Source organism: Pezoporus occidentalis, unplaced genomic scaffold, assembly GCF_034315485.1.
Source record: "Pezoporus occidentalis ecotype Australia unplaced genomic scaffold, CSIRO_AGI_Poc_V1 ctg37, whole genome shotgun sequence".
In the NCBI taxonomy this organism is placed as follows: domain Eukaryota; kingdom Metazoa; phylum Chordata; class Aves; order Psittaciformes; family Psittacidae; genus Pezoporus; species Pezoporus occidentalis.
In genome coordinates this window covers 4,659,568-4,685,792 of record NW_026915691.1, presented here as the reverse complement: position 1 = coordinate 4,685,792, position 26,225 = coordinate 4,659,568, and the positions used below count along the sequence as shown (strand labels likewise).

Genomic DNA, 26,225 nt, shown 5'->3' with positions numbered 1-26,225 from the left:
CTCCTTATTGAATAACGTGTTCAGATTTAATGGCATTCTGCTTGCCACATTTGAATACAAAATACTCTCCTCTCCTAAAAGCACAACAGCTGCTGCAGACCTTTTTGTAGGATAGAAGCTAAACTTTTATTCCTGGAAACAACACTGAAAAGAGAGCACTGGGCTCGTTACAAGATACTGGCTATCAGTAGAGCTTTGATTACAACAATAACTATTATACTGTGGTACTTCATAGATATCAAGCCAGTTGGACAAAGTTCTGTGTTGGGAGAATTGAAGGTGGTAGAGTTCAAAACTGCATTTTTATTGCTTGCTTTATAATTCCCTTAATGTTACTTTTTCTATTTAGCATCGAAAAATCAAAGCATGGTTAAAACACCATTGAATGCATACTGAAGTTACACTTTCTATTAAAAGTGGATGTAAATACCCCTCACAGAAATAGCAGAAATTGGCTATTTCAAAACAGCTGCAGGGACTTGATGTAAAATTTAGACTTTTTTCCCCTCCTTCAGGTAAATATCACTGTCCTGTGCTGTTTACTGTATTCACCAATAACTCTCATATTGTGGCCATCAAGACAACTGGAAATGTGTTTGCCTACGAGGTAGGTTCTCTGTTGCATTTCATTATTAACATTTTAGACTTGATGCATTTCATTCAAGATTACAAAATGCTTTAAAAAGATGGGTAAGTTTCATTCTTGTTTTACAGCTAGGGAGGTGAAAGTGCAAGATGAGCTGACTTCACAAATTGTTGTCCAGCTTTTGCCTTCAATATATGAAGAAGCCTACAGTATGATTTAAAAGACATTTTTAAACCCTTTTCCTAAGTTAATCTGCATGCATGGAATTCTTAGACCAAAATGAGTAGCTTTTATATGCCCCTCAGTTGAATTAATAGACAAATTTTCTGCTGTCTTCTTTCTGATATAGCATCATCACCAAAACAAATTGCCTCATTTCTGTCCATATCAGTGAATAAAAACCAGTATTTTAACTGGAGCTGAGGAAAGTGCAGAGAGAATGCCTTAATGGACACTTCAACTGCATTTTTATTTGTGTTTTGTGAACACTTACGCAAACCCAGGTAGAATTCTAATTGTGACTTGCTTGCATAAGCATTACTGTAAAAGCAAGATTTAGTTCTTTTCAGTAGCAAATAAATGCTTCAGTTAATGGATACATATCCAGTGTTGAAAGACATCTGAACACTGAAACATCTGCTTTTTGAAATCTGTTGATGAGAAATTCCAGTAGGACTTTCAGGTACTGAGAGAGGAGCAAGCTGAAACCATTGCAATCAAGGAAAATACTGGACTCATCATGGTTTTGAAAATGTGCTCTGCTTGTAGTTGAACTGTCTTTGTTCCAGCTGTGAGAGCAGTCAAGATTAGGTTAAAATAGAAAGTAATTTCTGTTCCTTCTGGGAGCATGATGCTTTGATTGCTGTGGTTAAAAGGCAAAAATGAGTTTAAGAGAAGTCTTTGTTAAATGCTTGTTGATATTGTAAAATTATTGTTCAGTTTGGTACGATTTATAATACCAGGCTTCCTAAACAACCTGTGCCAAGAGAGTCTGTTTCTCATGTAGTGTAGCATTTATCGGTTTGTTATAAGCATAGAATTAATTTATAGACTTTTGGAGAAACTAGAAAAATATTATCACTTTCATCTGAGGAGAACAGAGGACATTTGGGTGAATAACATTCAGGCTTTTTGCAGGCAGACAGTCACAGTCATCTCACTGTATGATGTATTTGTTCATAACAACAAAGCATTTATTCCACTTGGATTGTCACTATGAAATAACATGCCTCTGCTTTGTTGAGCATCATTTAATTTTCTCAGGTGAACAGAAGCATTGCTGCAGGCTGGATGCGGCAGTAAGGGTGGACAGAGTGTGAGGGACTAATGCTGGCCTGGCACATGCGTGTCTCCCCAAGGGGGGCTGACAGAGGAGGAGATACAGAGCCCTTGTTAGAGCTGCCTGTCTTGTGCCGTCTGTAAACACTTAGAAAACTTCAAGCAAGACTTCTTTTATTTTGGCAGTACTATTGTGATGAATTTGGTTACAATGATACTCATAACTGTTAAAATGTTAAAAGCTGCAAAGTTCTTTTTGAAAAGAAGTAAAACCCGAAGAACAAACCACATGGAACTGTTAAGTTTTGTAGGGGTGAAAAACAAAAGCTTCTCATCTCTTAAAAACACCCAGTGAAAATATTGCAGCCGCCAGTTGAAAATGAAGGGTTAAATTGTGTTCTTTATTATTTTTACTTTAAGGTTTTATCACCTATTCACTTGTAATATTTATGCATTAGAATCCAATTTTTAATATCTGTGTCTTTTGCATGGCTGTTAGGCAGTTGAGCAGCTGAACATAAAACCAAAGAGCTACAAGGATCTTTTGACAGATGAGCCCTTCACTAGGCAAGACATTGTGACGCTGCAGGTAAACTTTTCTCTCTGTTACATGTCTTACTCTACAGCTTTTCTGCAGAGGATGGAATGTTGCTATGTTCACTGTTACACAGGAATCTAAAGTTATGGAACTGGTAAACATCATCTCTGTGTGTAACTTGGAGATGGTAGAATGGAAACAACTGTATTTTCTTTATTATTCAGATGAGCCATGAAGATGCCGTATAACTTAGAGCTTGACAAATCAGTACAGTGACTGTTGTGTACCTTGTACATGGTGTTCAAACTGTAAATTGTAAAAACTTGACAGCTAGCAGTGTCTTGTCTATGCTATCCAAGCATGTTTTAGAATGTAAAGTATATAAACTTTTAGGAAGTTCACGTCAAATTAGGACTGGAACTGATTGTCCATCTTACTCTTTTGAAGATGTCTGAAGGAGTCAAAGCTTCAGAATAGTATTTTTTTTATAGAATGTTTCTCTAAATGTAGAGTAAAAGCAGCAGCAAAGCAAAGGATTTTCTTAAAAGTGCTTGCTTAGAATGGTTTTCTTCTGAATAGACACTAATGTTGGTCTTTGAATGATTTATCAGAATTAAAACCTAAATTAAAAATGCATTGTAAATTCAAGAGTGTAAAAGATATTTATTTACACATGAATTTTAATACCAAAATATCAAAAACCTTTGCTTAAAAGGAGGCATTTTTAAGCTTGCATGATTTAAAAATAGAGGAAAAAAGATACAAGGATCATTATTACTGGAGTCATGAGTTAGTACACATCTCATGAACAGCTCATTGCCACTAACCAAGACTAATTCAGTCTAATTTGAATAGAAAAATATTTTCCATTTATGTCTAAATTTAAATAAAATGTCTCCCTCCTTCCCTACTCCCCAGTGCTAAACAGCATGTTTATAAATATTTTTCCTTTATCCCCTTGGGCTTGTGGCTGTTCAAGCTCATGCAACAAAATAAAATGTTTTTAATCCAATGGAAACAGAAATCATCACTTTTTCAGATTGAAAGCTCCAAACAGAATGTTATTTGAATGTAACAGCATGGTTGCTGTTGGATTTGGAAAAGTAAAAAAAAACCATGAGTGACTAAAAATGTTTCTGTGCATCAGTATGGAAACCCAAATTATTTTGAATAAATAATTGAAATGTGCTGTCATTTAAAAATACTTTGGTATGTTTTGTAGGTTTGGAGTTTAATGTATGTGTAAAGTGTGTGCTGCTGTTACACACCCAGCTTTGCTTTTTTCATAAAAGCAAACAGATGCTGTAGTCTCTTAAATCTCAGAATGCAATAGCTGGTAATTTACACGTACCCAATCTGGATTTTTATCAATGTTTTTCATCTTCATTCTGTTCTTGATGTGTTGGGTTTCTATCTTGTTTGGAGGAGTATGTCCATTAATAGAAATCAGTAGGTAACGATGGTTGTCCAGTTACTGGTACAGTCATCCTGCCAGCTACATCGAGGTCACAGCCCTACATTACCTGTACCTCTCTTACTTCCTTTTAGGATGGTGTTTGTAATGTATGAGTAGATTTGTTCTTCTTAAGTAAACAGCTTATTCTGGATTGGTGTTAGCTTCTGTAGTGTACAATCTTGTGGTATACTCTTCTCAAATAGGTTTAGAAATAGCAGAGATATCCCCATCTTGGCATTGGCCTAGAAGAGATTTAGAATGTTGGAATGCTGTTAACCAGCTAAAATTTGACCCTTTACCCAATTAGTTTGTAAATATTTCTTTCAAAGAAGGACTTTCAACAAACAGGCTAAAATGGCTTTGGGGTGTTGTTTGAGAAGTAAAAGCCGTTTAATTCACTGCGTAACACCCGCTGCAAACTTGCAGGTATACTTTGATTTTCCCTATTCAAATGCTGTCCTACCCCAACTTGCTTTGTTGAGGCCAGAATGCAGCCTAAAGTGGTAGGACTAGGCTGGGTATTAAAATTGCTTATGTATATGTGGTATAGGAATCTGTTGTTATTTTCTCATGCTATTTTCTTCCTGCAAATTGTTGAAAGACAGACCAGTGTCTCCTCTACAAGATGTGTTGTTGACAACACTGTAGGCAGCGTGGTGGCTTTACACTGCCAAGCTCTACCACCTGTGGCTTTGTTTCTTAGCCAGAGTTCATGACTGCAATCTGTTGTGTTCCAATTTGTGGCTCTAGAGTTCTACCCTAAATCCTGCTCCTCTTAAAAACCTTTCAGTGCTGTGTTGAAATTTATCACTTTGTTTTTTTTCCCATTCTTGCGTGTAAATTGAGTACTGTGGTATCCGAGAAAGCTGGAATTGATAGTGAGTTGGTAACAGTGACCCTGCTGTTTGGCAAAAAGGTAGATATAAATGAAGTTGCTGTAAAAAACACTTTTTCCTTTGCAGATAACAGCTAAAAGGACTGTCTGTAATAACTGTGTTTATCAATAGAAAATAGCATGTCTAGAGGCTGTCATAGGAAGCAGATGGGCTACCTGTGTTTGGTAGTGAAATACCTGATAAATGGAAAATTTGAATAATGTATGTTTACAGATTATTTGTATGATCATTGTTTTCCTTATTGATACATAATGGGCAGTCCCACAGCTGCTAGGGATGTTCTTTTACTGGAATAGCAATTGACCTCAAACTTGACCTCTCTCCTAATGTATATAATTAAAATCAAACAAAAAAAAAATCTCTCTTTCCAGATGAGAGAGAACTGCATAAAATTCTTTGTCCTGTCCTTGGTGCTAAACATCACTCACACATAGACCATAATCCATCCCTGTTATCTTTCTGGTGAGCATCATCTCAGTGGGTTCCTTTGATTTTGGTGATAGTTATTGTGTCCTATTACTAATAAGTTTACTTATTAAGAAGGACAAATTATTTCGGATTTGGAACTAAAGTGAAATCACAACTTTGGTTGTTAGTAACACTATCTTAGATCTATGATGTACTTCTCTTTTTAGAGGAATCGTGGATTCCTTTACAAAATGCTTCCTGCACTTAGATACACAGAATTTGCTTTTTTCCCTGTTGAAATGCAGATCTCCTGGGGAAGAGCATGGCAGTTTTACATCAACATATGGTGATATTATCCAGCCCCTTAGGGCAGGAGGTAAAGAATATCCTGGTGTGCAAGATACATTACTGAAACTGGAATGCAGTTATTCAGGGAAAAAAATACCATGGATTCTGGTTTAATATCTTGCTGATAAAAGCAGAAATATACATGACATTATTCCATATGAAACCCTTCTTGGACACCAGCAGTTTTAGTATGACTGGGTTTTTTTAGACTAGCCTTGTACCCTCAAGTTCAAATTCTCTTTTCACAGCTGTCTGATCGTCCACAAACTCAAGTCAAGCTTTCCACCTTCCACATAATAAGGTTGCATTAGGCTACATTTCAGAACTAGGTGATTTTTTTTTTCTGTCCTGTGTTTTACAGATTTTCAGCTAGTTTTCAATCTAAATGTTCAACCTAATTTGAAGTTATCTTCCAAGTAAATTTTGGGGGTTTGTAACTCAGTGTAAGCTCTCAAGGTCTACTGTTCACCATTTAATCTTTGTGATTAATCTTTGTGACTCTGGTCAATAGTATAGTAGAAATTATTATTAATTAGTGACCATGTAAATTCTCTGTGTGTTTCAGTTATATATGTTCCAAATTATTCATGTGTAATGATGTAGAACTTATTAGCAAGCACATAAATAATCTGGATTCCCTCATATAAGAGTGAGTAGGCTGAAGAAAGCACCTGCCGCAGCTCAAGATGCACAGAGAGGAGCAGGGTCAGACAGTGCTTTTCTGGACATGGTGGTGGGCTCTGACAGTGCTGTAGACTTCTTTCCAATTGCAAGCATGAGAAGATCCCGAGGAGGGCAAAGTGAGAATGCTGCAGTACCCTGCTTTCATATCCCATTTGGTAGGAATTGTTCAGAGGACCTAAGAACAATTGTCCCTTTAGCCCCCCTGTCAACTCCTCATCTTCCACTGTGACTCTTTTCAAATAGAAACCACAGTGCTCGAATTTGTGAAGATACAGCAGAAATTATTCTTGCTCTGGAAACTCTTTAGAAGCCATTGCTGGGCTATCTGCCGGCAGGGGAGGGGAAATAGTGTGGTTTTGCACAACGGCAGTGCTTGCAGGTAAAGCAGAGGCAGACGTGGTCTGTTCCTCTTCACCAGAAGAATTGTAATAAATCCCCCCAACTCTTGTGCCAGTGGTAAGAGGCACAGCCTCCTGATGGCAGCCTGCTGGGAGCCTTCCCTGATAGATGCATCTTAACAAATGCATCTGCTTTGCACCACAGGAGTGGAGGGGGATTCCTGGGAGAAATAGGCACACACACAAAAAGTCTGGGTAGAATGCAAACAGATTTACTGCCATTAAAGGGGAAAAAAATAGTGTTACATGCTTCCTTATGTTAATTTTATTGTTTCTGTATAACCTAATCAGCCACAGACAAGACATAGGTCCCAACAAGCTGTTAAACACCACTGGCATTTGTGGCAGGAAGCATAATTAATGAACTAAGTTGGAGGTAGCTGAGCTGCACACTGTTAATTGGTATCTTAGTCCACAGCTATTGCTCCTTTGCTCTTTGCATGATAGGTCAGAGCAGGTTTCCTCTCAGCTGTGGGCAAGGGCTCTTTGAGGGCAAATCCTGCCTCAGTGCATGTGCAGAGTGACTGATAAAGAAGGGACACTCTGGGACATGGTGTCCTGGGTTTAGCAGTAGCAGTCAGTGCTATGACACATGGTCAGCACATGAGGGTAACAGTCCTGAAGATAATTAGGGGTGCAGCATGGCTGACCAAATGCTCAGAGAGGAATCAGACCTCAAAAAATTTACATGGTTTAAAATTATAAACTGTCAAAAAACAGTTTTAACCTGTTTTTTGGGGGGTAGTGTATATGGTGTTTAAGATTAAGGGAGCTTTAAGTGTTTCCTGAAGTAGGTGAAACCAGAAAATTATAGGGAAAAAAAAACAAGTGGAATAAAACTTGAGATTAATTGTTTTCAGAGCTCAGCTTTCAGGAGACCATCAGGTATGAGATTTTTTAATAGTCGTGATTGTTAGCAACACTTTGAAGTGTGTGTCTGTACTAGTGATTTGCTAAACTAAAGTTTCTGGTTTGTAACCTTAATAAGAAAAACCCTGAGGTTGCTACCCATGGCAATTTGAATACATGTTTTCAAACATCCTAAGATGAACAAAAGTAGGCCAATTTACTCTTCATGGTTCATCTTCGTTTCTGGTTTCTGTGCACTTACACACAACTTATTTCTTTAGGCCTTTAGGCTCCAGGCCTTAATCTTAACAGGATTAGGAACATCCCTGTGAGTCCAGCCTTTTTCTGACCAGGAGAAGCCTTCATTAGAGACCAAGGCTTTGACAGCATGGGTACGTCTGTCTGCCCATCCCTGCGGTGTCTTGGTCACACTGTCTGATTCTGTGCCTGGCATCTGTTGAGGATGCAACGAGAGGAACTTGGCAGACTCATTATTAGTGTTTAGACAGTTTTCTTCCTGAAGTGATGTGTCTAATGACCGTCTGTAAGTGTAAAATTTAAAATGCACCTCTGAAAAAATGTGTATCTTGTGTTTTAGGACTCGGTAACAACAGTAAGCAAATAGTTTGTGTCTCCCATAGCACAGGTTGGCCTGGTCAGATTGTTTCTGTGCTTGGAGTGGTAGAAGCACATGGTGTCTTGTGATTAATTTAGTATCACACTTAGTATGTATGCTTGTCTAATTCTAATCAAACTTTTACTATATCATGATGCTATATTTTAGGTGGAGGAAACAGTATGTCAGCCACTTGTCCTAGGTGTCCTGTGTAAAATGATGCTCAAATTTCAATTTGAGGAGCCATTTTTGAGGGAAACTGGCTCTGGAGTAGCACATGGGTTGTCTGCTTTCTCAGTGCATGGTGAGAGGCCTGCTTTGTAGAATCAGGACCGCAAGGGAAAACACTGTACATCAAACCTCTATTGATGTTTCCATTTGAGCTGATGGCTCACCTCAGTGTGATGAAGGACCTTGTGTGGAGGACTTCGTCTCAGTCCTGGGGTTTGGGGTTGTCTCAGGTCTCTCAGGAAGCAGGCGGATGGCTGTGATCTGCAAGGAGAGGGAGCTGCCGCATGGCCTCTGCTGTCCTCCATACCATGATGGATGCATTGCCTATGTGGCGATTTGGAGAGCCCTGAGAAATCACTTGCAAGGAAAAAGACTGTAAATATTTTTCCTGGAGCTGCTCAGTGCCTGCAATTAGGCTGTTTAAAGCAGGTAAACGTTTGATTGAACTGTGGTTGTGAAACAGCTCGAACTAACCTGATTCATGGTACCCTGCACACAAACCACTTGGTTTCATAAGGTACCGGCAGCTGTGATGTCCTTTTTTTTCTTATTAAACAATCAATAAATCAGAGGAATATAATGAAGGTATTTTCTGGTTCATTTTTACTGCTGTCTTCTGCCCTCCCTATGTCCATGAAAAGTCAATTCCAGGAGCCAGTCTTGCCCTTCAGCTTTGCTGTGAATGGCAGATACGTAAATCCATTTGTTGCTATTAATATTAATGCACAGATAATGTTTTTTTCCTTTCCTGGAAAGGGCAGGCAGTCTGACTTCCTTCAGTTTTTGAGGTGGTACTGTTATGTGCAAGGCAGTGATTTTTGTGTGGGCAAGCTGCAGCTCATGATTACTGAAGGGTATTTGAAAGGAGGGCTCCCAAAGGGCTCAGTGTCTTCTGGAAGCATGCTGAGCCCTTTCTCCAGACTTCCTCCATGCATCTTGTTGACTGTCAAAGAACAAGGCTGAGATTATCTCTATTCACGCATACGTAACTATGCATTTGAGGTAATAATAAATACACCTGAGCACTGGTGTTGGAGGATACAAAAATGATTAAGAAACAGGTCCAAATTTCCTATTCCTTAGTAGTTTTAGCTAAAGATTATCCATTTCTAATGCAAGATGTTAAAGATAAAATATCTGGGGGGTTTTGGACGTCCATGTCTTGATGAAGATCTACTGGAGGGGTATAGTGGGACAAGAAACAATAGAAAATGATTGTATAGTGGTTAGAAAAGGAGAAAACAAAAAGACAGGAGGTCATCATTAAGGCTAAGAATTACACAGCTTGATTTCATAAATGTGTTTGGGTTTACTACCAGCAGTAAACCGAAAAATGCACTCTCTGGTGGAAGCATACAATTTCAGGGATGAATAAAAGGCATAATTAGCTCATTTAATAAGTGATGGAGCTACCAGCTCTGCTTGTATTAGTCATTACTGTTATCAGAGATGGAATTGTCAGGACTTCGTACCAACAGTGGTGATCTGAAAAGCTTTGTTAAATCTATTTGGCATAATACTGTTCATGTCAGTGTCACAGTTTTTCACATAATATATTGCGTTATTTTTTCCTGAAATTGGAACTATTGCATATTATTAAGATATTATTAAGATATTTTGGTATTTTAGATTTGGAATTGTTTTCTGTAAGGTAAAATTTCCAGAAATGATTGAGTGTCTTGAGCTGATGTTTTGACCTTTCTGTGCTGCAGAGGAGCTTGAGGAGAAAAGCTTGAAGTCATTGTAAGAAGAGGATTAAGGACTGTTTAATAATAGTGTAATGTAACCTAGTTTACCAGTGGGCAGTCCTTGTCTCACTCTCTCTAACAAAAGGTCAAAGTTATGTAGAAAGATGCCTAGAGATAAAGACCCACAGTTAATGGACTGTTTTTGCTGTCTTCCTTGAGTGGTCACTCAATAATACCACTTTTTGTTGCTTTTTAAAATTACTGATTTTTCTTTTTAAATGTAATTTTGTAAGCAGAACAGTTCTGACTGCAAAGACTTGCTCTAAGATTTATTTGCATTTTGAGATGCATTACAAAAATTCAGAGAGCATGTGCACATCAGGCACACTGTTACAAATGGGAGATAGCTGATGGGAATTTGCACAGATCTTACACCAAACCACAGAATGAAGGAAAGAATCAGGGGATTGCAGCTCCTCGTTCTTTCTTCCCACTAGGATAGGGTGGACGCAGCTTCGTTCTGTTAGTAATTTCAGTAGGCAAAATATGTGTAATACTGTGTATGGGACTAAATTCCAGATCCCTAAGGAACCTTCTGTGAATGGGCTCATGGCTGATGTCAGTTGGGGTTGATTGCTTTATATTTTTTTCATCTTTCTGCAGTTTGGAGAGTGTGGAAGTTATTGTCTCTCTCCTTATTTGTTTATTATTTATTATGGTGGTTTCTGCCCTTCAGACTAGTCTGTTTTATGGAATAGGTGCCTACCAAGATGTCTCATATTTGTTTTTTTAATTACTATTTTCAGGATCCAACAAACCTGGATAAGTTCAATGTCTCGAACTTCTTTCATGTTAAGAACAACATAAAAGTAATAGATCCAGGTAAGGATTAATTGAAGTAAGGCTAGCTGAGCCAAATATGCAAATTCTAAAGAAGACATTATGGAATTGACAGTTTCCTGGACGGACATCCCTCAGTGGCTAGTGGTAACTTTGAAAGCTTCTTGGAAACGTGAATAACTTGTCAAAACTGTCCCTTTCACATCAAAAGGTGTTAACAGATTTTGAAGCAAAGACATGATTCTTTGAGAAATCATTAGCTGTCTCTATTGAGTGCTGTGCAAACATGGAAAGTTTTCCATATCCTTAAAGAGTAAGTAGATGAGAGGCAAGTGGGGGGGGGGGGAATAATTTGCCAAAAGGTCCATTAGCTTTGTACTAGAACCAAGACAAGAAAACCTGCATCTTCTCATACTGTCTGCTAGGCTCTTTATTGAGTGTATCAACAATCTATTTCCCATCCTTCTTCCTGGAGAACAGTGGGCATCTTCCAAGCTGAAGATTGAAACAGATTTTTTTAAAAAGTCCCTGTATTATGTTATTAATAAAAATATAAAATACTTTTTCTTTCTAGATATCTAAGAAATTTGCTTCTTTCTTTTGTGACTTTTTGATAGCTAAATGCTTAGTAATATTTTCTGATATTAAACTGCTGAAGGAAAAAAAATCTCTTCTTTGCCCTTGTGGTTTAGAATTGTTTGTGATGAGGCCTAATTGCTGATTCTAAGCATGGTGTATTTTTCTGGGTCTATTATGCCCATCTTTGGGTTCTTCTAAAACTACTAGTTCTGCAAGCAAGTATCTCTCTTTCCATTTACCTGCTAAAAATAAGTGGGTATTATCGCAGAGGTGGAATATCTGATATGCAGCAAAAAGCGGGCACAGCAAGAGAGAGAACAAGTGAAACTTGTAAAAATAAAAAAGATTAAATTAATCAAATTCTCCAGGCCAGTCAGCAGCCTCCTCCTCCTCCTGTATCATGGTAAAGATCTAGTCTTGGAATTTTCGCATTACAGGCCTGGCCGTTCAGTGAGGAGACAGAAGACAGAAGTTTATATTGTACCCAATTACATCTTGTCTTTATTGTGCTATAAAAATTTTACGAGACTTGTGTGAACTTAGGTAATTTCTGGTGGTTTCAAAGAAATTCTGGCAGTAGTTTATTAGAAGTCTTTGGGTTTTTTTCTTGTATTTCATCATACTGGCATTTATTGTGCTGTATTTCAAGTGGTACTGTCATTAGTGTTACACATTGCTGTTTGTTACTGGTACTGCAGGAATAAATGTAGTTACTAGGTCTTTTTATTTAAAAAAATGTAGAAATAATATCAGGAAGATTTTTATGTAACTACATACATAATAAACTGAAGGAGAACAGCATAGAATTTTTCTTTTAACTCTGAATTATTTGACTTTTGTCTTACATAGATGAAGAAAAAGCCAAATTAGATCCATCTTACTATTTGAAAAATACAAATACAGAGACCCGAGAGACTTTATTGGAGCTTTATAAAGAATTCAAAGGTGATGATATTCTAGCAGCTACTATGAAGGCTCCTGAAAAGAAGAAAGTGGATAAGCTGAATGCAGTAAGTAGATTTCATTTGTAGTTTAGCACCGATTGACTTCTTCAGGAATGATAATATGTTTTTCAGCTTAAAGGCCGTATTGCTGTATAAATGGACACTACTTTCTGTTACATGGAAGTTTGTCACAGATAAGAATATGAGAATCATATTTGAATTCCTTAGAAATACATTGCATTTCTCTTTGTTAAATCATTATAAATGATTTTAGAAATGGAGCACACTAAGAAGGAAGAATTTTTATGATGTGGTTATGATGTATATGTTGGCAGAACCTTTTTTCCCAGGTTGTAATCTCTTGCTTTGAATTTGTTTAGCATTGGTTCCTCCAATTGTTGGCAGAGAGAACACACCTTAAGGGCAGTGCAAGTGAATTATTTCTGGTGCAGGCAAATACATCAGTCATCCACAGCTGCTTCTCCTTTTTTTTCCACTGGAATGCAGGATTTTTCGTGGACTGTTTTAAAGGATGTTCTTCCAGGTGCATGTTGCTGTGTGTTCATGGTTGTCAAGAGAAGCAACTCATCTGCATCTAGATTTCCTACATCAAAGGCTGTTTGAAATTGGCAAGACAGAATATTCTTCTTTAATAATTTTGGGATGCATGTGTATTCGTGCTTTGATTGCACTTACACAGAAATGAATGGCAATGCAGCATACACTTTTTAATAACGGAGTTTAGTGACAGATATGCAAGTGTATGTGACCAAGGAGTAGGATCACATTTGCCCCATTTTCAGGGCATTATAGCGTTATGGGAAAACAAAAGATGTAGGGAGGAAGAAAAGAGGTGAGAAAACAATGAGCTCTACACATGTTGGAGAGTCAGATTGTCAGCTAATAATGTGGATGGGCATAACTAAAAACTTGCATAGGATGCAGTGTAACCTTATGGATAGAGCATTAGCCTGACCTGTATTCTTTACCAGCATTGCCCCAGAGCCACTAAACTTACCTGTGGGTTTATTAGATCTTTCTAATGTACTGCAAAATCCATGTGTGACATTCACATTTCCTTTCTGCAGGAGAGCTACAAAGCTCAAAATAGTCATTGGGAACAATGGGATAGCGCCTCTGCGCGCAGAAGGGCCATGTGTGGGAGAGGGGATGGTTTGCTTTCCTCTGCAGAATCTCTGTGGTTCACTGGGTTTTCCTTCCACTTACTCAGCAACATTGGAGAATTTTACAGATGTCTTGCCAGCAGTACTCCTTTCATATCTCCACCTGTGGACATACAAATACATTCTCATAATAGAATAAGCAATAAGCCCCTTCAGCTCAGTGCATGGAAAGCCTTAACTAGTTTCATCAGAACAAATGTTACAGGCAACAGATGGAGAATTATCGTTTCATTGTTCATTTGCTTCTTTCTGTAGGAACTAGAGCGGAAAGTCTGCCTTCAGAAGAGTAACATTTGTGTGTTTCTAGTGCTTATATAGTATCTTTAATAGATAAGTTTTATGATCTAATGTCTTTTGTGTTTACCTCTGCAAACAGGCTCACTATTCCACTGGAGCAGTAAGTGCTTCCTTCACCTCCACTGCGATGGTGCCTGAAACTATACACGAAGCAGGTACTAGAACTACCTAGATACAAGCTGTTTATTTACTTCCAATTTTAAAGTGTACTCCCTAGCACACATACAGTTATGAGGGCTGAAGGAATGCATTGATAATTGGTCAGTGCTGATGCTGTGGAAATGTATTCCCTGAGCAGATATATCTTTACTTTCCACTGAGCTCATTCTGAAAATAATGGAGCAATTATGAATTAGCTTCAGCTTTGAATGGCAGTTACTTACGTTGAACTGAAATTAATGAGGTCTTTTCTATGCCTGGGAACCACTTCAGCAAGTTAGGAATGAAGTGTAGTCTCTCCTTAAATAGCACACAAAATCTTGCCCATCTATTTGGCATAACCTGGTATTGGTTAGGATGACAGCAAATTTTGTGGTAATAACGTTTGATTCATTGCATTTCAAAGTTACACAAAAATGCATTTTAGTACAGTAAAGTTTTTTGTTCGTTCTCCAGCGTAAACACAAATGTGTAGAATGTAATAATTTGAATATTGATTTAAATAGCTGAGTGTCTGGTATTCCCAGCTGAAGAGAAAGGTCTGGCTTTTGACACTAAAATTCAGAAGTATGTAACACACTTGGGCAAAGACTGAGTACCCTGCTCAAGCTACATTCACCAAGTTCAGTTCCTTTACATGGTGGATTACAGTGATCTGCAGGTGACTTTTGAGTGTTGAAAACATCTGACTAACTGGACATTTTGACCAAATGGAAGTGGAAATATCCTAGATTGATCCTTTGGTTTGACTTTCCAGTAATGTTTTCCATAACAGCTTCATTTGTTCTCAGAACTGGTAGGTCCTCAAATGTCAGCAATTTGTGGTTGACAGATGACTACCTGCTTGGCTTCCAAGTTTGACAAGAAACAATTTGGTTTCAAAGTAACGGTGGTGGTTGGTAGACATTACTTGAAAATTATAGTTTGTAATATTGAATGGTTCTGTTACTTTAAAATATAGATTATACTGTTGGCTCTTGAGGAGTTAGTGGTTTTCTGTAATGGAAAGTGTTTTGCACAGAGATTAATGTGAGGTTATCGTAGATGAATTGCAGAGTACATTCCCTGAAGACCCAGTACCCCTGGGGAAGAGGTCAGACAGTAAAGTCTAGCAAGCTGTTTTCTGATGATTTCTAAAGATCAATGAGTAAGCTTCCAGAGAGCTAATTATTGTCTTTGTTTTGATACAGCTGCTATTGATGAAGATGTTGTGAGATACACATACGTGAAGAAGAAGGGCTATGTGCGACTTCACACTAATAAGGGAGACCTAAACTTGGAGCTGCACTGTGATATGGTACTGTGCACCTGTAAAATGAATCTCTTTAGATAACAGAGTAGGAGCTGGCAATGAAATGTCAAAAGAAAGGAATAGTTTGTAGCTGTAATAGATACAGATAAATAACTAGGTTTCAGTTGGTTTATAATATAAGTTGCAAATATATATATTATTTTATATATTATCCTTCTGTATGTGTAAATGTTCTCTGTGAGTAATCTGATACATTTTAGTGGACTGCTTACAGCATGTCAAAGTACATGTTTAGATCTTCAAAGCTCTAATAGTGACCCAAACAGTGACAAGGAAGGTAGAGATAAAAAAGAAGGAAGAGCACAGGGAAGAGAGAATAACCCAAGGTTACACAGCAGGTTACTTGCTAGAACCAGGATAAGAACCTCAGTGAAACTGAGAGCAGTCTGTCAGCCGGAGTACTTGTAGTTAAGAACTCAAGAAATGGTTAATCTGCTTCTAAATCTTGAGCTTAAAGAACGAACCTGTATGAAAACCTTAGAGTATGTTTTTTATTTCCTGCTGTTTCAGTTTTTAAGGTTCAAGTTCTCAAATATCTTCCCTTTGCCATTAAGAGGTAGACATTTATTTTAAAAAACAACAGACTGCAGCTTTTTATTGTCAGTACAGTCTGATTCTGGAGGAAATCTATGGCTCTTAAAATAATAAATATGGCAAGACGTAGGATAGACGGATGAGTTGTGGCGACACTGATGTCTCCGACGTCACTGCTTGGTCGTGTTCTTGCTTATTTATTTGTGTAACCACAGCTATAAAAGGAAGAAAGTTTTCAGTGTGAAAAGCTCAAACCTTCCGTTGTTTACTGAGATTTTTATTATAGGCCTGAAGGTAGAAGTTTTAGGAAGTTGAAGGATATGAATAGGGATTTAAATGGTAAAACTTCTGCTTGTTCTGACCCTCACAGAATTTAAGGACAGCGGTGCTGGCTGGGAGCTGGGGTGCCTGATGTGAAATCCTGAGATGCACTGGGAGAATGCATCCTTTTTTGCCTGGAGGGGGTGGGGGGAAAGGAGTAAACAGGACAAGGCTACTAGCTTTCCCTTCTCTTCCTTTCTGTCACGAGTAAGAGGCAAGATCTGTGTGCGCATTTCGACCTGATCTGTGGAAACAATATGAGAATCTCCACAGCAGCCTGTCATGCTAGTAATTCTGTAGATCCCTGTCATCCCTACAGGTGTTTTCCATGATCTTAAATAGTAACACTATATAATAAGGCAAAAAGCAGAGGATGTTAGTACAGCAATATTTGGGGGAAGCAGCAGAATGAGCAGATTGCATTGAATCATTTGTTATGCCATATGTTCTCAAACTGGCTCCCAGTTAATGCAGGCTGACTGCAGCTATTCTTATCAGCATGGGGGTTTTGGGCCACATGTGTAATCAGTGTCACTCAGTCCTGAGGACCCAGTCTCAACTGCCCCCTTATAAACTTCCTGTATGATGTCCATTGTGTTTCCTTTTTTGCAGATGAATTCCTGTTCACCTCCCTTTCACACACACTGCTTCCTCATGCACACATTGGAAGTGTGCACTGTTTTACACAGCGAGACCTGCATGAGCACTAGCCTTTAGCCATCTGTTCATTTCTTTGTGTCGATTAAATCTATGTGAATTAAACAGACCTCTGGCACTGCAGAGAAGAAAAGATATATATTTAGAATAAGTAGGAAAAACTTGCTGCTTTAAGGAGGTTTTCACAACATCCACTTTAGGTCATCATCCTAGGTCTATTAAATCACTTCTTCCGGGAGGCGCCTGTTTTTCTCCCTTTACTATATAAGGAGTTTGTGCTTCTAACTTTGGTTTTCCTAAATCACACTGAGGTTAGGCACATAAGGTAGCTCAGTGCAGACAGAGAAAATATCTTACAAACACGTAACATACATATAGGTCACAGATCAGCACAGTGGATCTATTGAGATTGCAAAGCCAAGCATAGAAAATGGGGAAATGCCAAAATCAAACTTTTCTAGACACATCCAGTTCACCCTGCTTGTGAATATGCATGCTAATAGTCTTAATTAATCATACACTGATTTTTTTTGTTAGCTCTTCTGTCTTATTCAGTGCACAAGCTGAACCAGTTTTGGGAGCTATTTAGAACTGTGTGGTGAAATGGTTTATACATAGGATTTGGTTTTCTTGAAAAAGTGTAAAATGTGGGTCCTTGAATGCAGTCAGGAGGAATTGGACTATATCGTATGGCTCACCCAAATTAATGTTGCACAGGCTATTTGATACCTGATTTTTCAGCCTTTGTGATTTTTCACGTAGTTAGCATGGGTAGTACCTTCACTTTTCAGAAAGAAATGGAGAAACAAATTTCAGCCCAAAGCACTGTAGTGATACACATTTAGATCACCAGCAGATTTGGGACCTGTGGATTCAACACATGGATCAGTGCTACTTAAGTGAAGGAGAGAGCCAATAGCATTATTAGGTTGTCATTGCTATTTGAATTCAGACAAAATACATGTGATTTGGGGAATTCATACATAGACTGTCTCAAGCAGTGCAACTGCAGGAGCAAGTATATGATATGTAAGCTGTATTACAGCAGTTCTTAGCTTCCCTTTTTAAAGACTGAACGCTGCCTGCCTGGTTGTTGTCTTGACCTGACCACAGGCTCCTGTTTCTAATTGCTGAGTGATATCCTGCGCTCTGCTTGTTATGGAAGCTGTGGTTGTATTTGTACAGTACTTGCAAATACATGATTGTCATATGCATTAGGAAGATTGAGGATGAAGTTGCTATATAAATGTGATGAATGCCTGTGGACTTGTAACATTCAAATTACATTTTAAAATAGTCTTACAGGTTAGATTTCAGTATACACTTTGAATGGAAGTCTTCTTGCTGAGGACATAACAGCAAGTGACATACTTGCTGTCTTAGAGTGTATGTCTACTGAGTTTTCAATTCTATTGTCATGCCTATGGGCCGTATTTAAGCAAAGTGTTCTTGCTGTTGTCCTCTCAGCAGTCTTCACTGCTTCTGAAGTCTGCCCTGTGTCTCTGTCTTCAGCACCTGACTTGAACCTCTCCCTTCACAGCTCTTCTGACTCCTGTTCTTTCCTTCCCTGTTTTTTGTGAGCTATCTGGCAGTATGGATTGTTTGGAGTTCGGTCCATATGGACGCGTGGAAAGTTTTGTTTAAAAATAAATCTAGGGATCTTCATATACTTTATGGTGCCAATCAATAAGATTGATAGTGATGAAATTCTTCCTAGCACCGAAAACCTAATCAAAAAGTGTTTCGTATTGATCCAGGGGAGGAAATCAGTGCTGCAGTATGATTGAAGTCATCAGTTACTTGGTGACAGGATTCAGAAGGAGAGCATGAAATAGGGTGAGAATCCAGATATTTTCTGTGCTTGAAATCACTTGTTCAGAGCATCAGAAAACTTCACTTAGGTTGCAGAAAGATGATGTGTGGTTTAAATCATTGACCTGAAAAAAGGCAATAAAAAGACTTTGGAAGATAAGCTGGATGTTTTTCCACCCTTTTGAATTTGTGCCTCAAATGAGCAAAGGTACACTACTGTTCTTTCTTTGCATCATAGCAGTGTGCCTAGTGCTCTTTGCTGCCGTTTGTTTTTCTCCCTATCTTCTTACTCAGATACAGTATGTTCGTCCTGATGGGGACTAATCAGATGGCCATTTGTTAAGGATGTTTTCCAGGAAGCTGAGTTCAGCTGGGCATAAGCAACATTTGTTGTATACGCTAATTGGAAACAAACTTACAAAAATTCTACTTGCCAGAAGTAGTGTTGGCAAGTACAGGAGATTTAACAGCATCCAACAAGTGTTACTCTTTTAGCTCTAGTCTTATGCATCGCCTAACAAGTAAATTATGAAGGAATAACTGATGAAAGGCAGTTAATGTCACTGGATTTCTTGCATTTTATTTACTGTGATTTTTCTAGTCTTCTCAAGTTACTTTAACCAGGATGTTGCTGGGAGTAGTTGTCTATATCTTCTGTGTGTCTTCTGCCGTATTGATCGCTATAGCAATGCAATTGTACCTTGTAGATGGTGGAGCAGCCTCCTAAGGCAGGGTGGAGACTTTACCCTGTGCAAAATGTCAGATCGACTTGGATGTGGAAGTAGAAAAGCAGTGTGGTGTAATGGATGGAGTGGAGAACTAGGAGCTGGTAACCCCTGAATTCTGTGCCTTTGCCACAGGTTTGGCTTTTGTAATTTGGTTATGGATTTTCTTTAAATCAGTGGCATCCCAGTTTCTGTTTCACAATGAGCAATAGATACAGGCATAATTTTGAATTCCCAGCCATGTGTCATGGATGCCTGACTGCTGGAGTGCAGATATCAAATAGCCTAGGGTGCCTGTTGGAATCAGCAGCCCTGCAGGAAAATAGACAGAGTAGTAGACTCCTGGTCTCTGCACTTGTGAAAGGGAATAAAACTTCCTGCCTTTGCCTCTAGGTTGCTCTGAGGCTTTCTTTAGTGCTTGTATGTTTTTTGTTTGATCCTGCCATGGAAATAGATATATATATAAATATATATAAATAAATATACCAGCTCCAGAAGACCCTGTCAAAATGATGAACAGGTGGTTTGGTTACCCTTTTCTCCTTTGTGAGTTCTCTTCGTCCAAGTGGTAGGGATCTGGTGGTTAAACACATGCCAATAGTGGTAATTAAATACTAATCTGTAACTGCTACAGCAGGTTTTGTCAATTTGCCTGTCTCTCTCAGGTTTAATACTTTAAGGTTTATGGGCAAGTTGGCATAACAAAGAAGAATGCGAGATGGATTTCAAAGCTCCATCCAGCACTCCACAAATGCTTTTTGAGGTTTTAGGACCTGGCAAACTTTGCTTAATGATGATATCTTGGCATAACTATCTGAAGAAGCCATTATTTTACTAACACTGCTGTTTTAATCTTTGAGGTCCTCTGACCTGTTAAATATGCCTGTGATCTATAAATGTGTAGTCCAGCCCCTCTTCTTTGAAATCATCTCTCCTTTTGTGTGAGGGACTGTTCTGAAGATCAGAAGCCTGTAAACTTCTTATCCATTTCCAGTGGGAAAGAAGTGATTTGCTGAAAAAATCCTTTGACCTCCTGGCATGACAAGGTTCCTCGGTCTCCCTGAATCTCTTCTTTAGGATTTAAACGTTCATTCTGCCCACTTTCTGTCAGCGTCATTGTGGCACTGTCTGGCAGATACCTCGCTGGTGTTTTACCAGTGTGTGTTCACTCAGTAATATGGTTGTGGAGATGAAATACAGTGGTCTTGGCATGGTTGTAAACGGGTTGTTTCGTATTTTTTTTCATTGAAATAGGTCATTGTAGACAGAGCTGCAACTTCCAACTTTGAAAGTTCTCATCAACAAAAACCAACCTAACAAACAAAATTGCCCTTTTCCAGTAGGGGAACAGCTGGATAAAAACGTTTGTTAGAGAGGATGTTGTTATTTCTCAGTGTGTTTTTTAATTCATAGTGCTACAATGGTAGACAGACCTATTGCTCTTTGTGGTTGGGAATAGAATGGTTCTGCATAGCCGTATTGATTAACAGGTCACTTCTAGGTTGTTCTTAAGTGACTAGAAGATAATACTTTAAATATTTTTAACTTTGGGGGCAGCTAAGCACCACTCAGCCACTTGCTCACTCCCCCCTGGTGGGATGGGGGAGAGAATTGGAAGAGCAGAAATGAGAAGACTCATGAGCTGAATAAGGCAAAAGCTGTTGGAAGTGCTTTGCAGTGTTTTGCAGCAGCAGAGGGGCAGTGGGAATCCCTGATGTCCCCCAGTGCCTGTGCCTGGATAGGACATTCAACATGGGGTTGAGGAAGGTGCTTGGCCGCATCCCTGTGAACTCATCCCTGCACCGTTGGGCTTGCTACCCTTTGCATGATGTCCTGGCAGCCTTTGGTGTTGGATAATCAGTGAGAAGGCGTTTTGTGCATTTGAACCTTTCTACCACCCCAGCCCCCCTGATAAGCTGGATTGGGAGAGAATCAATTGTTCCTGGATTGTGTTGCTTGGTTTTTGACGTTTGATGGTGCAGGCATCCCATACCAGCTGTGTCTGCCACTTAGTGATCCCGGACCCGCGGATGAGGCGGGTAGTTTGGAGTTACACAGCTGCTGCTCTTCATCTTTCTCTGACATGTTTCTTGTTTGTACTTTGGCTCCTCTGATGAGAGCGGGGTGACCTTGGGAGGCTGACAATTACCAGAGCTTCACTGTCTAGCGTGGTAGCAGTTACAGGTTGCACCTTCTAAAAAGGTGGAATTTATGTGCAGTCAGTTGCAGACTGACGAAATGCCAGGGACCCGCAGTGGGACCTGTGGGACTCCAACTTTTACAGCTATTGGAGGCTGTTCAAGCAATTTAAGTTGCATCCTCATTTAGACTGTACCTACAAGTGCTGTGTCGTGCTTGCCATCCCTGTTCTCATCAGCACCCAGCCCTGCACCACACTGTCTGACAGGCTCCTCAACCCTTATGTGACTGACAAATTTGAGGCTGGGGAGAGGATTGTTTTCATTTCTAACACTGCAGTAAATAAAAGTTAGAGGAAAAGTGGTGACTTTGGCTAGGAATGATGACTTTGCCTCTGGAGAGCTAGTAGTTAACACTGACAAATTAGATGAGTGAATTAGATGCCTTGTTTAACTTGAGTAGCGCTCAGCTAAACTGATTGATTGTACTTTCAGAAAAGTGAAAAATAAAAATGGAGCGTGTCATTTTTTTGTTGGCATCTTGTCGAAGCTGAGCATCTTGCTTAGACTTTGAAAAAGTTTTTGGTACCATCATTAATGTCAGTACTGTGGAAGAAATGTCTTTGAAAAGTGAAATTCTGCTGGAATCTTTGCTAAATAGCTAATTAAAGTATAGTGGGTTTCTGTATAATAAGATTGCTGTAATTCTGCTCTTTGTACTAAGCAAACTTTTGAGGCTTTGCGGTAGCAAAACAGGCAAACGTTACCATCAAGTCAGCAGTCTATTACCTGAGGCATAGTTTGCTTGTTCTGGTTCTTTTTAATATCGGTTAGAGTCTGGCCAACTGCTTTACCCCCCAGTGCCCTGATGCTTTCATCTCTCCCAGTGCTCACTCACAGGAACTGTGCTCTTCTGGTTGTAGATTGTAAATTGACCTGAACGTGTTTGCTCACTGCATGACCAGATTGAGAATGGTGTCCCTTACATGAACTATGTCTTGTTTGAACTGAACTACCATAGGCAGCTGTTGTTTGCCACCATAACCTGTCACCAGCTCAACCTCTCTCTCACATTGGGGAACTGTTAGCAGGGAAGTGGAGCTGGCAGGGGGTGATGTTCGGGTCTATAGTAAACACTTCTCCTGCAGGAAATGTCATGGGCTTCCTGCAGTGAAACTCTCCCTGTGCTTCTGCAGTGGGCTTTGTGGATTTTCTTGTCCCTCTTGCTCTGAAACAAATGGAGCGTGCTCCTAGGCCATTGGTGCAGAGTGTAATAGAGTCACTTAAATTGCCTTCCAGTCCAGTATTATGCATTGAAACACACAGGATACACTTAATATGTCAAATTTCTTTCCATGACTTAGTGAAGGAAACAGACATTTGCACCTGGTAGATGATGATTCCAGAAACTGTTCCATTACAATAGTCTCTGAGTAAGCACTAAGTAAAGCCAAGCTTCTGTTAGGGTGAGTTCTTTCCTGTGGGATGGATAGGCTATGAGGATTGCAGATTGAACGGGATAAGTTTAAACCTTATCAAATCACCTCTTTATGTTCTCAAGCATTAGAAGACTTGCTAGAATGAACAATTACAGGAGTGAAAATGCTCTGTGTAAAAAAGAAAAAAAGTACATAAATGGACTAAAGCAAAACAAAATCCCCCTTGCATTTTAAAGGAGAGCTGTGTTAAAAAAACTGCAGGCTTCGTTTGAAGCTTTAGAAATTTCCATCACTAGTTCATGCCTCTTAGTAGCAGGATTCTGGCATTTGTGTGATAAGATGAAGGCTGTGTAATGTAATTTTAATTTGTGAGGAATGAGCTTTTCATTATTTCAGATTATTTCTGCTTTGAAACATGGGGTTAATGAGCGTATATCAAGGCTCTGTAGTTTAGTGCAGCTACTACAGTTCATCCAATTTAGAGAGACAAAAAGAAATAAAAGGGAAGTGGAATTAGCACAGGGAAATTATACAGATGTGCGAATGACAGCTTCTGAATGCTTAGTGTGAAATTTCTCTTCAAGGTTCATGCACAACCTCAAGGGATAGAGCATTTTGAAATGATTAGCTCTTCACATAGTAAACCCTTCTTCCTTGCAGTCATGGCAACGAGTCAGAACTTCTTTTCCCATCTCCTGTACCTTGGCAACAGGAGTGCTGCAGGTTTTTAATCTATTTCTGGTTGGCTCTTCAACTGCCCAATACAAATTCTGAGTTAAGGTAACTTTTACAAATATAATGACCTATTTTAACACAAGAAAGGAGAGCTGCAAACAGAAATCTTGTGACCTGGCTTGGTTAGTCTTACCCCTCAGTTCTGGGGATGCAGCAGGAGAGATGAATTTTGCCTGTTTTGGAGCCACATTTGATGGCAAAAAGGAAACTAAAATTGGCACAGTTAATGTGGAAGTTCCACTTGCATGTGGAACAAGATAAAATCTACATATCTCCTACAATTTTACAGTATGGAGTCAGGGATTTTTTTCTGTCTTGCTTTAGTTTTCTGAATTGTATTTTCCTTTCTTGAATGTTTTCCCAGTACCTGTGCAGCAGTCTCTCGACTTCTGCAATTAGTCTGGGCCTGATAACTGGTGGAGTGCTGGTGTTCCCATGTAAAATTGTGTACTGAGTGTGTTACCTGAATGGAGACTTAAATATAATTAGAAAACCGTTGGGCTGTTGCCCCATTAAATGTACATTTCTGTGAGCCAAGCAAAGCATTTGTGTCATCTTCTGAGATAAGTGTTCTTCTGGATTCCTCTCAAACCATTTATTAAAATGTTATCACTTGTCTTGGGTGTGAATTTTCAGCAGCTGAAAGACAGTTATCTGGCATCTACAAACAGGGAGCAGAGTTGGAGCAGAAGACTCATTTCTGGTATAAATAAGGGTTCTTTTTCTTCTTCTTGCTGTTTGTCATTTGGAGAGGTAAATATCTTTAAGTTGAAGGATGTCATACAGAGACACAGTGTTTGTTAACTTACACGGTCCCAACTTGATCAGAGAAAAGAAGGGTTTCTCAGGGCTGTCCTACCACACTCTTTGGAGAGAAAAGCCTTCCATAACTTTTTAATTTGACTTTCTAGGATGATCACTGCATCCTTATGAGAAGATACTGCAGTGGATTTAAAAAATAACCCTTTTTCTGTCAGTGGCTTTCAGATCAACAGGTTAACAAATTAAGGTGTCATTATTCCCTTGATTTCCTTACATATATGTTTAAACCATAGTCATCAGATTAAAATAATTTAGATGATTTCCTGCTTATTGTAAAAGGAGTGAAGAGGGAAAAGTCAGCTGCTGCTGTTGTGGTCAATTTGAATAAAACCCAGCCAGGAGTGAAAAGGCAGCCTGGAGCCCATTGTCAATAATAAGGCAACAAGAAACCAGTGTTGCCTCCTGCACTTCTGCATTTCCAGGTGCCTTCACCATCCCTTTCTCCTTCAGAAATGGTGTGAGGCAAACGGTGTGGAGTCTGCTTTCTGAAGAAGTAGACAGTTTTGCATTCCAAAACTGCAAGTCTGACATCTTCTACAAGATCTTACACTTAAATAACAGTCAGGTTTGTTTATGTATGTTTCTCATCAGTCTTTGTAGTTGGAACAAAGACTTCAAAGACTGGCCTTGTTTGTATGGTCAGTGCAGAACGTAGCTTCATTACAGTGGATCTACGCCTTCCCTATAAACCTCAAAGTTTTTTATCCTGCTTTGGGCAGTGTACTGCTTTAAAAAGTCCCTGAAATATGCTTGGCAGTGTGAGACAAGTGGCAAGGACATTAACTTCTTTGAATAAATCAGATAATCTGAGCCAGATATTCTAGATCAACTGCATGACTGAAACTGGGGTTTGTTACTGATTGAATCAAACCTTTTCATTTGTGTCTAGTAAAAGCACCATGAAAGGTAATGGTAATGTTGCTAAGGAACTGTTTACCTGCCAAACGTATCTGTATGATGCATAAGGTGACCATGGGAACCAATTTGGTAGCAATTATTTAAAGAAAACCTTATAGTGAAATGCTTATTGCATGTATGCTAAATATTTCTGCAGTTACATTTGAAAAGCTTGTCTGGGGGAAAAGGCATAATAATGCATTCAGAGAGAAGGGTGAGCATAGGTCCTGCATAAAAAATACATTACCAGAGTCAGGTTTTTTGATGTATATTTTACAAATCCTTGTTTTGAAAATAAATAGGAAATCTGTATTGGGTTGTCAACTTTGTGCCAGATTGGAGTGTGTGTGTGTGTATTTCCAGGGGACTCAGTCTTTTGCCTGACTTCATTTTTCTTAATTAATTACAGGTTGCTGTATTCCCCCCAGAGAACTTATTAACTGTGTCTTTCTCTCCAAGGAGTTCTTGGTTCTCATGAGATAAAGTGCCTCTGGCTAAAAGCTGCTGATTTCATTTCTGATTCATAAAGAATTTTTTTAAGCTTATTTTTATCCTTACTGACACATTCCATGAGTGATAACTAATAGCACTAGGTTAGGATCAAGGCTGTTATGATACTGTCTTATAAAGGAAGCATATGCTGCACAAATGATTCTTCAGGGGTTGAATTTTGCTTGGAAGGTTATGTACAAAGATTATTTTCAAGCATATATGGCAGATTCCAGGAAAAAATTTCAAATTTGATGTGAACATTGAAACTGTGGGAAAACCTCCTCTTGTTTGAAAGAACTTTTGTGGAGTATGTTTACTTACAAGTTGCTTTCAGGATGCTACCGAAATACATTTCCCACTAG

General features: G+C 38.9%; 1 protein-coding gene across 2 annotated transcripts in view; it reads left to right on the top strand.

Moving 5' to 3' along the window:
- PPIL2 (peptidylprolyl isomerase like 2) overlaps positions 1–26,225 on the top strand; it is a 70,636-nt gene that overhangs the window by 17,655 nt on the left and 26,756 nt on the right. For both annotated transcript variants that reach the window (XM_062631452.1, XM_062631453.1), the window contains 6 exons: positions 516–607; positions 2,364–2,453; positions 10,783–10,858; positions 12,245–12,405; positions 13,900–13,975; positions 15,170–15,276. In XM_062631452.1, the coding sequence (XP_062487436.1) occupies positions 516–607; positions 2,364–2,453; positions 10,783–10,858; positions 12,245–12,405; positions 13,900–13,975; positions 15,170–15,276 (602 nt within the window). The remainder of the gene's footprint in view (positions 1–515; positions 608–2,363; positions 2,454–10,782; positions 10,859–12,244; positions 12,406–13,899; positions 13,976–15,169; positions 15,277–26,225) is intronic.